This window comes from Bombina bombina, chromosome 6, assembly GCF_027579735.1.
Source record: "Bombina bombina isolate aBomBom1 chromosome 6, aBomBom1.pri, whole genome shotgun sequence".
Classification (NCBI taxonomy): Eukaryota; Metazoa; Chordata; class Amphibia; order Anura; family Bombinatoridae; genus Bombina; species Bombina bombina.
Genome location: NC_069504.1, coordinates 10720457 through 10735204, shown reverse-complemented (window position 1 = coordinate 10735204; position 14748 = coordinate 10720457). Strand labels below are relative to the sequence as shown.

The 14748-nt window shown below is 49.9% G+C and overlaps 1 protein-coding gene across 1 annotated transcript in view; it reads right to left on the bottom strand.

Moving 5' to 3' along the window:
* Window positions 1-14748, bottom strand: part of LOC128662513 (ankyrin-3) — a 436289-nt gene that overhangs the window by 326682 nt on the left and 94859 nt on the right. Inside the window, exon 4 of the mRNA XM_053716291.1 lies at window positions 4091-4195. Within this exon, the coding sequence (XP_053572266.1) occupies window positions 4091-4195 (105 nt within the window). The remainder of the gene's footprint in view (window positions 1-4090; window positions 4196-14748) is intronic.

The window sequence follows — 14748 nt, the reverse complement described above, 5'->3', positions numbered from 1 at the left end:
TAGTGCTATCAAACAATACAGATATAATATCAAACATAGAAGTTAAAGAACATTTGGGTAACAGTGATCATAACATGGTCACATTTGAAATCTATTTTCAAATGCAGTTTTTTAAAGGCTTAACTAAGACTTTTAATTTCAAGAAAGCAAAATTCAACGATTTAAGGAAATCATTAAATAATATAAATTGGGACAATGTATTTTCTAATAAAAATACAGAGAATAAATGGATAATATTTAAAAATGTGTTAAATAAATATACATATCAACACATACCATATGGTTATAAAAGTAAAAATAAAAAAACAAAGCCATTATGGCTAAATAAAAAGGTGTTAAGAGAAATTAGGAAAAAACGTAGGGCATTTAAATTATTAAAAGAAAATAGTACAGACTCAGCATACAATATTTATAAGGAATGTAACAAAGCATGCAAAAAAGCAAACAAATTAGCCAAAATTGAAAATGAAAAATTAATTGGTAAGGATTCTAAGTCTAACCCTAAAAGGTTCTTTAAGTACATAAATAGCAAAAAATCTAAGAAGGATAATATAGGTACATTAAAATGTGTGGAGGGTAGCATGATAAATAATGACAGGGAGATGGCTGAGGTACTAAATCAGTTTTTTTCTTCAGTATACACAAGAGAGGAACCATTGAATGCTACTTTGGAACAGAATAGAACATGCCAGCCCATACCACTAACTGGGTTTTGTTTAGAGGATATGAGGAAAAAACTAAAAAATATTAAGGTAAATAAAACTCCAGGCCCAGATGGAATACACCCAAGGGTGTTGAGGGAATTTAGCACTGTTATAGACAAACCTTTACTCTTAATTTTTCAAGACTCATTATCCTCAGGCATGGTACCCCAGGATTGGCGTAAAGCTGATGTGGTGCCACTCTTCAAAAAGGGAAGCAGGGATGATCCAGGAAGCTATAGACCAGTTAGTCTGACATCAATAGTGGGGAAGATATTTGAAGGGATTATAAGGGATTATATTGATGAGCATATTCGTGTAAACAAGATTATGAGTTCTAATCAGCATGGCTTTAGGAGAAATAGATCATGTCAAACTAATCTGATTAGATTCTACGAGGAAGTAAGTCAAAATATAGATAAAGGGGAATCAGTGGATGTGATATACTTAGATTTTGCAAAGGCATTTGATACAGTGCCACATGAGAGATTAATGCACAAAATTAAGGGACTGGGAATAGCTGAAAATGTTAGCTCATGGATAAATAACTGGATAAAAGATAGGGAGCAACGAGTAGTAGTAAATGGATCATACTCAGATTGGACAAAGGTAATCAGTGGCGTCCCCCAGGGATCAGTACTGGGCCCTGTTCTTTTTAATATTTTTATAAATGACTTGGAGCAAGGATTAAATAGCGACATCTCTATTTTTGCAGATGATACTAAGTTAAGTAAGGTCATAAGGTCAGAGCAGGACGAACTGTCTTTACAAAGGGATTTGCTAAAATTAGAACTATGGGCAAGTGAATGGAAAATGAGATTTAATACGGAAAAATGCAAGGTTCTACATTTTGGAAGTAAAAATAAGCAGGCTACGTATTTTTTAAATGGGACAAGACTTAGCCAAACACAGGAGGAAAGGGATTTGGGAGTAGTAATAGATAACAAGCTAAAGATGGGTGCACAATGCAGGGCAGCGGCTTCAAAGGCTAATAAGATACTAGCATGTATTAAAAGAGGTATTGATTCAAGGGAGGAAAGCATAATTCTGTCATTATATAAAGCCCTGGTAAGACCTCACCTTGAGTTTGGAGTGCAGTTCTGGGGACCAATTGCTAAAAAAGATATTGCAGAACTAGAAAAAGTTCAGAGAAGGGCCACAAAGCTAATAAGGGAATTGGAGAAATTAACCTATGAGGAGAGGCTAGCCAAACTGGGTCTGTTTTCTTTAGAAAAAAGGCGCTTGAGAGGTGACATGATTACTTTATATAAATATATTCAAGGCCCATATACAGAGATGGCAGAAGCTCTGTTTATTCCAAGAAAATTGTTTCTGACAAGAGGTCATAATTTAAGGTTGGAGGAAAGGAGATTTAATCTCCTGCAACGGAAACGTTTTTTCACTGTGAGAGCAATAAAATTGTGGAACTCATTACCAAAGGAGGTAGTGAATGCCAATACCATAGATACATTTAAAAATAGTCTGGATAAGTTTCTGTATGCTAACAAAATTCATGGATATGATTGCTAGTATTAAATGGGTCACATTTTAATGGGGTTATTTAAGCTTAACTGGAGCTTTTTGTAAGTATTTTAGATTTGTATAGGTTGAACTCGATGGACTTCAGTCTTTTTTTCAACCTTATCTACTATGTAATATAGCCACCTTTCTTTGCAAGGACACTCAAAAGCCTGCCATCCATGGATTCTGTCAGTGTTTTGATCTGTTCACCATCAACATTGCGTGCAGCAGCAACCACAGCCTCCCAGACACTGTTCAGAGAGGTTTACTGTTTTCCCTCCTTGTAAATCTCACATTTGATGATGGACCACAGGTTCTCAATGGGGTTCAGATCAGGTGAACAAGGAGGCCATGTCATTAGATTTTCTTCTTTTATACCCTTTCTTGCCAGCCACGCTGTGGAGTACATGGACGCGTGTGATGGAGCATTGTCCTGCATGAAAATCAAGTTTTTCTTGAAGGATGCAGACTTCTTCCTGTACCACTGCTTGAAGAAGGTGTCTTCCAGAAACTGGCAGTAGGACTGGGAGTTGAGCTTGACTCCATCCTCAACCCGAAAAGGCCCCACAAGCTCATCTTTGATGATACCAGCCCAAACCAGTACTCCACCCTCCACCTTGCTGGCGTCTGAGTCGGACTGGAGCTCTCTGTCCTTTACCAATCCAGCCACGGGCCCATCAAGACTCACTCTCATTTCATCAGTCCATAAAACCTTAGAAAAATCAGTCTTGAGATATTTCTTGGCCCAGTCTTGACGTTTCAGCTTGTGTGTCTTGTTCAGTGGTGGTCGTCTTTCAGCCTTTCTTACCTTTGCCATGTCTCCGAGTATTGCACACCTTGTGCTTTTGGGCACTCCAGTGATGTTGCAGCTCTGAAATATGGCCAAACTGGTGGCAAGTGGCATCTTGGCAGCTGCACGCTTGACTTTTCTAAGTTCATGGGCAGTTATTTTGCGCCTTGGTTTTTCCACACGCTTCTTGCGACCCTGTTGACTATTTTGAATGAAACGCTTGATTGTTCGATGATCACGCTTCAGAAGCTTTGCAATTTTAAGAGTGCTGCATCCCTCTGCAAGATATCTCACTATTTTTGACTTTTCTGAGCCTGTCAAGTCCTTCTTTTGACCCATTTTGCCAAAGGAAAGGAAGTTGCCTAATAATTATGCACACCTGATATAGGGTGTTGATGTCATTAGACCACACCCCTTCTCATTACAGAGATGCACATCACCTAATATGCTTAATTGGTACTAGGCTTTCGAGCCTATACAGCTTGGAGTAAGACAACATGCATAAAGAGGATGATGTGGTCAAAATACTCATTTGCCTAATAATTCTGCACTCCCTGTACATACAATGACTGATATACAGAGGGTATGGTTATACATATACATACATACACACATACAATGACTTATATACTGAGGGTATGGTTATACATATACATACACACATACAATGACTTATATACTGAGGGTATGGTTATACATATACATACATACAATGACTGATATACTGAGGGTATGGTTATACATATACATACATACAATGACTGATATACTGAGGGTATGGTTATACATATACATATATACATACATACATACATACAATGACTGATATACTGAGGGTATGGTTATACATATACATATATACATACATACATACATACAATGACTGATATACTGAGGGTATGGTTATACATATACATACATACATACATACATACAATGACTGATATACTGAGGGTATGGTTATACATATACATATACACATACAATGACTGATATACTGAGGGTATGATTATACAAATACATACATAGACACATACAATGACTGATATAGTGAGGGTATACTTATACCCGCCAATACCTTTATACTCTGCAGATTTATGGCATGTGGTGCATGCGAGAGCAGCAATCGTAATATTCCTACATTCCCGCCAAAGGCTGCAAAATGCAGAGGAGTGAGACCGCTCTAGGAGAGATAGAGACTTTTTATCTTTTAATAATTTTTAATAGATGGTGTTATGCCAGCACCAGACTCCTAACACACACACATACTGACAGCGCCAGGCTCCTCATAAACTATGACAGCACAAGGCTCCTCACACACATACACTGACAATACCAGGCTCCTCACACACATACACTGCCAGCACCAGGCTCCTCACACACATACACTGCCAGCACCAGGCTCCTCACACACATACACTGCCAGCACCAGGCTCCTCACACACATACACTGACAGCACCAGGCTCCTCACACACATACACTGACAGCACCAGGCTCCTCACACACATACACTGACAGCACCAGGCTCCTCACACACATACACTGACAGCACCAGGCTCCTCACACACATACACTGACAGCACCAGGCTCCTCACACACATACACTGACAGCACCAGGCTCCTCACACACATACAATGACAGCACCAGGCTCCTCTCTCACACACACCGACAGCACCAGGCTCCTCTCACACACACTGACTGCACCAGACTCCTCACACACACTGACAGCACCAGGCTCCTCTCACACACACACTGATAGCACCAGGCTCCTCTGTCTCACACACACTGACAGCACCAGGCTCCTCGCACACACTGACAGCACCAGGCTCCTCTCTCTCACACACACACCCACTGACAGCACCAGGCTCCTCTCTCTCACACACACACACACTGACAGCCCCAGGCTCCTCACATACACTGACAGCACCAGGCTCCTCTCACACACACACAATGACAGCACCAGGCTCCTCTGTCTCTCTCTCTCTCTCTCTTTCTCACACACACACACACACACACACACACACTGACAGCACCAGGCTCCTCTCTCACACACACACTGACAGCACCAGGCTCCTCTCTCACACACACGCACTGACAGCACCAGGCTCCTCTCTCACACACATACACTGACAGCACCAGGCTCCTCTCTCACACACACTGACAGCCCCAGGCTCCTCACACACACACACTGACAGCCCCAGGCTCCTCACATATACACTGACAGCCCCAGGCTCCTCACACACACTCACAATAGAACAGGCACAGCATAGATACTGCAAAAATAAAGGTGCACGATTCCCAGGTTCTGCCCAAACCTCAAATCCAGTGTAAATCCAAAGTAGGAACAGCACCACAATGACAGTAGTTCAAAGATGCTTAATTGGGACATGTCCCAATAAAGCAACTTTGAACTACTGTCGTTGTGGTGCTGTTCCTACTTTGGATCCTCACACACACTGACAGCACCAGGCTCCTCTCTCACACACCGACAGTACCAGGCTCCTCACACACACACTGACAGCACCAAGCTCCTCTCACACACACACTGATAGCACCAGGGTGCTCACACACACACAGTACCAGACTCCTCACACACACACATACACTGACAGCACCAGGCTCCTCACACACAAACTGACAGCACCAGGATCCTCTCTCACACACATACACTGACAGCACCAGGCTCCTCTCACACAAACTGACAGCACCAGGATCCTCTCTCACACACACATACACTGACAGCACCAGGCTCCTCTCACACACACACACTGACAGCACCAGGCTCCTCTCACACACACACTGACAGCACCAGGCTCATCTCACACACACACACACTGACAGCACCAGGCTCCTCTCACACACACACACACACTGACAGCACCAGGCTCCTCACACACAAACTGACAGCACCAGGATCCTCTCTCACACACATACACTGACAGCACCAGGCTCCTCTCACACAAACTGACAGCACCAGGATCCTCTCTCACACACACATACACTGACAGCACCAGGCTCCTCTCACACACACACACTGACAGCACCAGGCTCCTCTCACACACACACACACTGACAGCACCAGGCTCCTCTCACACACACACACTGACAGCACCAGGCTCATCTCACACACACACTGACAGCACCAGGCTCATCTCACACACACACTGACAGCACCAGGCTCATCTCACACACACACTGACAGCACCAGGCTCATCTCACACACACACTGACAGCACCAGGCTCATCTCACACACACACTGACAGCACCAGGCTCATCTCACACACACACGCACACACACACAATGACAGTACCAGGCTCCTCTGTCTCACACACACTGACAGCACCAGGCTCATCTCACACACACATACACACACAATGACAGTACCAGGCTCCTCTCACACACACACACACACACACACACACACACACACACTGACAGCACCAGGCTCCTCACACACACACACACACACACACTAACAGCACCAGGCTCATCTCACACACACATACACACACAATGACAGTACCAGGCTCCTCTCACACACACCCTGACAGCACCAGGCTCCTCTGTCTCACACACACTGACAGCACCAGGCTCCTCTCTCTCACACACACTAATAGCACCAGGCTCCTCTCACACACACACTGACAGCACCAGACTCCTCACACACACACACACACAATGACAGTACCAGGCTCCTCTGTCTCACACACAATGACAGCAGCAGACTCCTCACACACACACACTGACAGCACCAGGCTCCTCTCTCACACATACACTGACAGCACCAGGCTCCTCTCACACACACAATGACAGCACCAGGCTCCTCTCACACACACATTGACAGCACCAGGCTCCTCACACACACTGACAACACCAGGCTCCTCTCACACACACACACTGACAGCATCAGTCTCCTCACACACACACACTGACAGCACCAGGCTCCTCTCTCTCTCACACACACACACTGACAGCACCAGGCTCCTCACACACACACACAGACAGCACCAGGCTCCTCTCTCTCTCACACACACACACTGACAGCCCCAGGCTCCTCTCTCACACACACACACACACACACACTGACAGTACCAGGCTCCTCACACACACTGACAGTACCAGGCTCCTCACACACACACACACTGACAGTACCAGGCTCCTCACACACACACTGACAGCACCAGGCTCATCTTACACACACACTGACAGCACCAGGCTCCTCACACACACACACACTGATAGCACCAGGCTGATCTCACACACACACTGACAGCACCAGGCTCCTCTCACACACACACACACTGATAGCACCAGGCTGATCTCACACACACACTGACAGCACCAGGCTCCTCACACACACACTGACAGCACCAGGCTCATCTTACACACACACCGACAGCACCAGGCTCCTCACACACACACACACACTGATAGCACCAGGCTGATCTCACACACACACTGACAGCACCAGGCTCCTCACACACACTGACAGCACCAGGCTCATCCTACACACACACTGACAGCACCAGGCTCATCCTACACACACACACACACACACTGATAGCACCAGGCTGATCTCAAACACACACTGACAGCACCAGGCTCCTCTCACACACACACACACACTGACAGTACCAGGCTCCTCACACACACACACACACTGACAGTACCAGGCTCCTCAAACACACACACACACACTGACAGCACCAGGCTCCTCACACACACACACACTGATAGCACCAGGCTCATCTCACACACACTGACAGCACCAGGCTCCTCTCTCACACACACACACACACTGACAGTACCAGGCTCCTCACACACACACACACTGATAGCACCAGGCTCATCTCACACACACTGTCAGCACTAGGCTCCTCTCTCACACACACTGAGAACACCAGGAGCCTCTCTCGCACACACACACACACACACACACTAACAGACCAGGCTCCTCTCACACACACACACACTGACAGCCCCAGGCTCCTCACACACACTGACAGCACCCGGCTCCTCACACACACACACACACACACACACACACACTGACAGTACCAGGCTCCTCACACACACACACACACACACTGACAGTACCAGGCTCCTCACACACACACACACACACACACACTGACAGTACCAGGCTCCTCACACACACACACACTGACAGCACCAGGCTCCTCACACACACACACACACACACACACTGATAGCACCAGGCTCATCTCACACACACTGACAGCACCAGGCTCCTCTCTCTCACACACACACACACACACACACACACTGACAGTACCAGGCTCCTCACACACACACACACTGACAGTACCAGGCTCCACACACACACACTGACAGCACCAGGCTCCTCTCTCACACACACTGAGAGCACCAGGCTCCTCTCACACACACACACTGACAGCACCAGGCTCCTCTCACACACACACACACACTGACAGCACCAGGCTCCTCTCACACACACACACACACACACTGACAGCACCAGGCTCCTCACACACACACACACACACACACACACACACTGACAGTACCAGGCTCCTCACACACACACACACACTGACAGCACCAGGCTCATCTTACACACACACTGACAGCACCAGGCTCCTCACACACACACACACACACACACACACACTGATAGCACCAGGCTGATCTCACACACACACTGACAGCACCAGGCTCCTCTCACACACACACACACTGACAGCACCAGGCTCCTCTCACACACACACTGATAGCACCAGGCTCCTCTCACACACACACACTGACAGCACCAGGCTCCTCTCACACACACACACTGACAGCACCAGGCTCCTCTCACACACACACACTGACAGCACCAGGCTCCTCTCACACACACACACTGACAGCACCAGGCTCCTCTCACACATACACACACACACTGACAGCACCAGGCTCCTCACACACACACACACACACACACACTGACAGTACCAGGCTCCTCACACACACACACACACTGACAGCACCAGGCTCATCTTACACACACACTGACAGCACCAGGCTCCTCACACACACACACACACACACACACACACTGATAGCACCAGGCTGATCTCACACACACACTGACAGCACCAGGCTGATCTCACACACACACTGACAGCACCAGGCTCCTCTCACACACACACACACTGACAGCACCAGGCTCCTCTCACACACACACTGAGAGCACCAGGCTCCTCTCACACACACACACTGACAGCACCAGGCTCCTCTCACACACACACACTGACAGCACCAGGCTCCTCACACACACACACACACTGACAGTACCAGGCTCCTCACACACACACACACACACTGACAGCACCAGGCTCCTCACACACACACACTGATAGCACCAGGCTCCTCACACACACACACTGATAGCACCAGGCTGATCTCACACACACACTGACAGCACCAGGCTCCTCTCACACACAGACTGATAGCACCAGGCTGATCTCACGCACACACTGACAGCACCAGGCTCCTCACACACACACACACACTGACAGCACCAGGCTCATCTTACTCACACACTGACAGCACCAGGCTCCTCACACACACACACACTGATAGCACCAGGCTGATCTCACACACACACTGACAGCACCAGGCTCCTCACACACACACACACACTGACAGCACCAGGCTCATCTTACACACACACTGACAGCACCAGGCTCCTCACACACACACACACTGATAGCACCAGGCTGATCTCACACACACACTGAGAGCACCAGGCTCCTCTTTCACACACACAAACACACACACACACACACACACTGACAGTACCAGGCTCCACACACACACACACACACACACACTGACAGTACCAGGCTCCTCACACACACACACACTGACAGCACCAGGCTCCTCACACACACACACACACTGACAGTACCAGGCTCCTCACACACACACACTGACAGTACCAGGCTCCTCACATACACACACTGACAGCACTAGGCTCCTCTCTCACACACACTGACAGTACCAGGCTCCTCACATACACACACACACACACTGACAGCACCAGGCTCCTCTCACACACACACACACACACACACACACTGACAGTACCAGGCTCCTCACACACACACACACACTGACAGTACCAGGCTCCTCACACACACACACACTGACAGCACCAGGCTCCTCACACACACTGACAGCACCAGGCTCCTCTCTCTCACACACACACACACACTGACAGTACCAGGCTCCTCACACACACACACACTGACAGCACCAGGCTCCTCTCTCACACACACTGACAGCACCAGGATCCTCTCTCACACACACACACTGACAGTACCAGGCTCCTCACACACACACACTGACAGCACCAGGCTCCTCTCTCTCACACACACTGACAGCACCAGGCTCATCTCACACACACACACACTGACAGCACCAGGCTCCTCTCTCACACACACTGACAGCACCAGGATCCTCTCTCACACACACACACTGACAGTACCAGGCTCCTCACACACACACACTGACAGCACCAGGCTCCTCTCTCACACACACTGACAGCACCAGGCTCCTCTCACACACACACTGAAAGCACCAGGCTCCTCTCTCTCACACACACTGACAGCACCAGGCTCATCTCACACACACATACACACACAATGACAGTACCAGGCTCCTCTGTCTCACACACACTGACAGCACCAGGCTCATCTTACTCACACACTGACAGCACCAGGCTCCTCACACACACACACACTGATAGCACCAGGCTGATCTCACACACACACTGACAGCACCAGGCTCCTCACACACACACACACACACTGACAGCACCAGGCTCATCTTACACACACACTGACAGCACCAGGCTCCTCACACACACACACACTGATAGCACCAGGCTGATCTCACACACACACTGAGAGCACCAGGCTCCTCTTTCACACACACAAACACACACACACACACACACTGACAGTACCAGGCTCCACACACACACACACACACACTGACAGTACCAGGCTCCTCACACACACACACACTGACAGCACCAGGCTCCTCACACACACACACACACTGACAGTACCAGGCTCCTCACACACACACACTGACAGTACCAGGCTCCTCACATACACACACTGACAGCACTAGGCTCCTCTCTCACACACACTGACAGTACCAGGCTCCTCACATACACACACACACACACTGACAGCACCAGGCTCCTCTCACACACACACAATGACAGCACCAGGCTCCTCTCACACACACACACACACACACACACTGACAGTACCAGGCTCCTCACACACACACACACACACTGACAGTACCAGGCTCCTCACACACACACACACTGACAGCACCAGGCTCCTCACACACACTGACAGCACCAGGCTCCTCTCTCTCACACACACACACACACTGACAGTACCAGGCTCCTCACACACACACACACTGACAGCACCAGGCTCCTCTCTCACACACACTGACAGCACCAGGATCCTCTCTCACACACACACACTGACAGTACCAGGCTCCTCACACACACACACTGACAGCACCAGGCTCCTCTCTCTCACACACACTGACAGCACCAGGCTCATCTCACACACACACACACACTGACAGCACCAGGCTCCTCTCTCACACACACTGACAGCACCAGGATCCTCTCTCACACACACACACTGACAGTACCAGGCTCCTCACACACACACACTGACAGCACCAGGCTCCTCTCTCACACACACTGACAGCACCAGGCTCCTCTCACACACACACTGACAGCACCAGGCTCCTCTCTCTCACACACACTGACAGCACCAGGCTCATCTCACACACACATACACACACAATGACAGTACCAGGCTCCTCTGTCTCACACACACTGACAGCACCAGGCTCCTCTCACACACACCCTGACAGCACCAGGCTCCTCTGTCTCACACACACTGACAGCACCAGGCTCCTCTCTCTCACACACACTGACAGCACCAGGCTCCTCACACACACACACTGACAGCCCCAGGCTCCTCACACACACACTGACAGCCCCAGGCTCCTCACACACACACACACACACATACTGACAGCACCAGGCTCCTCTCACACACACACACTAATAGCACCAGGCTCCCCTCACACACACACACTGACAGCACCAGACTCCTCACACACACACACACACACACACAATGACAGTACCAGGCTCCTCTGTCTCACACACAATGACAGCAGCAGACTCCTCACACACACACACTGACAGCACCAGGCTCCTCTCTCACACACATACACTGACAGCACCAGGCTCCTCTCACACACAATGACAGCACCAGGCTCCTCACACACACTGACAACATCAGGCTCCTCTCACACACTGACAACACCAGGCTCCTCTCACACACACACACTGACAGCATCAGTCTCCTCACACACACACTGACAGCACCAGGCTCCTCTCTCTCACACACTGACAGCACCAGGCTCCTCTCTCTCACACACACACACACACACTGACAGTACCAGGCTCCTCACACACACACACTGACAGCACCAGGCTCCTCTCTCACACACACTGACAGCACCAGGATCCTCTCTCACACACACACACACACACTGTCAGCACCAGGCTCCTCTCACACACACACTGACAGCCCCAGGCTCCTCACACACACACTGACAGCACCAGGCTCCTCTCTCTCTCTCACACACACACTGACAGCACCAGGCTCCTCTCTCTCACACACACACTGACAGCCCCAGGCTCCTCTCTCTCACACACACACTGACAGTACCAGGCTCCTCACACACACACACACACACACACTGACAGCACCAGGCTCATCTTACACACACACTGACAGCACCAGGCTCTTCACACACACACACACACACACACACACACACACTGACAGCACCAGGCTCATCTCACACAATGACAGTACCAGGCTCCTCTGTCTCACACACACTGACAGCACCAGGCTCCTCTCACACACACCCTGACAGCACCAGGCTCCTCTGTCTCACACACACTGACAGCACCAGGCTCCTCTCTCTCCCACACACTGACAGCACCAGGCTCCTCACACACACACACTGACAGCCCCAGGCTCCTCACACACACACTGACAGCCCCAGGCTCCTCACACACACACTGACAGCCCCAGGCTCCTCACACACACACTGACAGCCCCAGGCTAATCACACACACACACACTGATAGCACCAGGCTCCTCTCTCACACACTACCAGGCTCCTCTCTCACACACTACCAGGCTCCTCTCTCACACACACACACTGACAGCCCCAGGTTCCTCACACACACACACACTGACAGCCCCATGCTCCTCACACACACACTGACAGCACCGGGCTCCTCTCTCACACACACACATACTGACAGCACCAGGCTCCTCTCTCACACACACACATACTGACAGCACCAGGCTCCTCTCACACACACACACTAATAGCACCAGGCTCCTCTCACACACACACACACTGACAGCACCAGGCTCCTCTCACACACACACTGAGAGCACCAGGCTCCTCTCACACACACACACTGACAGCACCAGGCTCCTCTCACACACACACACTGACAGCACCAGGCTCCTCTCACACACACACACACACTGACAGCACCAGGCTCCTCACACACACACACACACTGACAGTACCAGGCTCCTCACACACACACACACTGACAGCACCAGGCTCCTCACACACACACACTGATAGCACCAGGCTCCTCACACACACACACTGATAGCACCAGGCTGATCTCACACACACACTGACAGCACCAGGCTCCTCTCACACACAGACTGATAGCACCAGGCTGATCTCACACACACACTGACAGCACCAGGCTCCTCACACACACACACACACTGATAGCACCAGGCTGATCTCACACACACACTGACAGCACCAGGCTCCTCACACACACACACACACTGACAGCACCAGGCTCATCTTACACACACACTGACAGCACCAGGCTCCTCACACACACACACACTGATAGCACCAGGCTGATCTCACACACACACTGAGAGCACCAGGCTCCTCTTTCACACACACAAACACACACACTGACAGTACCAGGCTCCACACACACACACACACACACACACACACACACACACACACACTGACAGTACCAGGCTCCTCACACACACACACACTGACAGCACCAGGCTCCTCACACACACGCACACACTGACAGTACCAGGCTCCTCACACACACACACTGACAGTACCAGGCTCCTCACATACACACACTGACAGCACTAGGCTCCTCTCTCACACACACTGAGAGCACCAGGATCCTCTCTCACACACACACACACACACACTGACAGCACCAGGCTCCTCTCACACACACACAATGACAGCACCAGGCTCCTCTCACACACACACACACACACACACACTGACAGTACCAGGCTCCTCACACACACACACACACACACTGACAGTACCAGGCTCCTCACACACACACACACTGACAGCACCAGGCTCCTCACACACACTGACAGCACCAGGCTCCTCTCTCTCACACACACACACACACTGACAGTACCAGGCTCCTCACACACACACACTGACAGCACCAGGCTCCTCTCTCACACACACTGACAGCACCAGGATCCTCTCTCACACACACACACACACACACACACTGTCAGCACCAGGCTCCTCTCACACACACACTG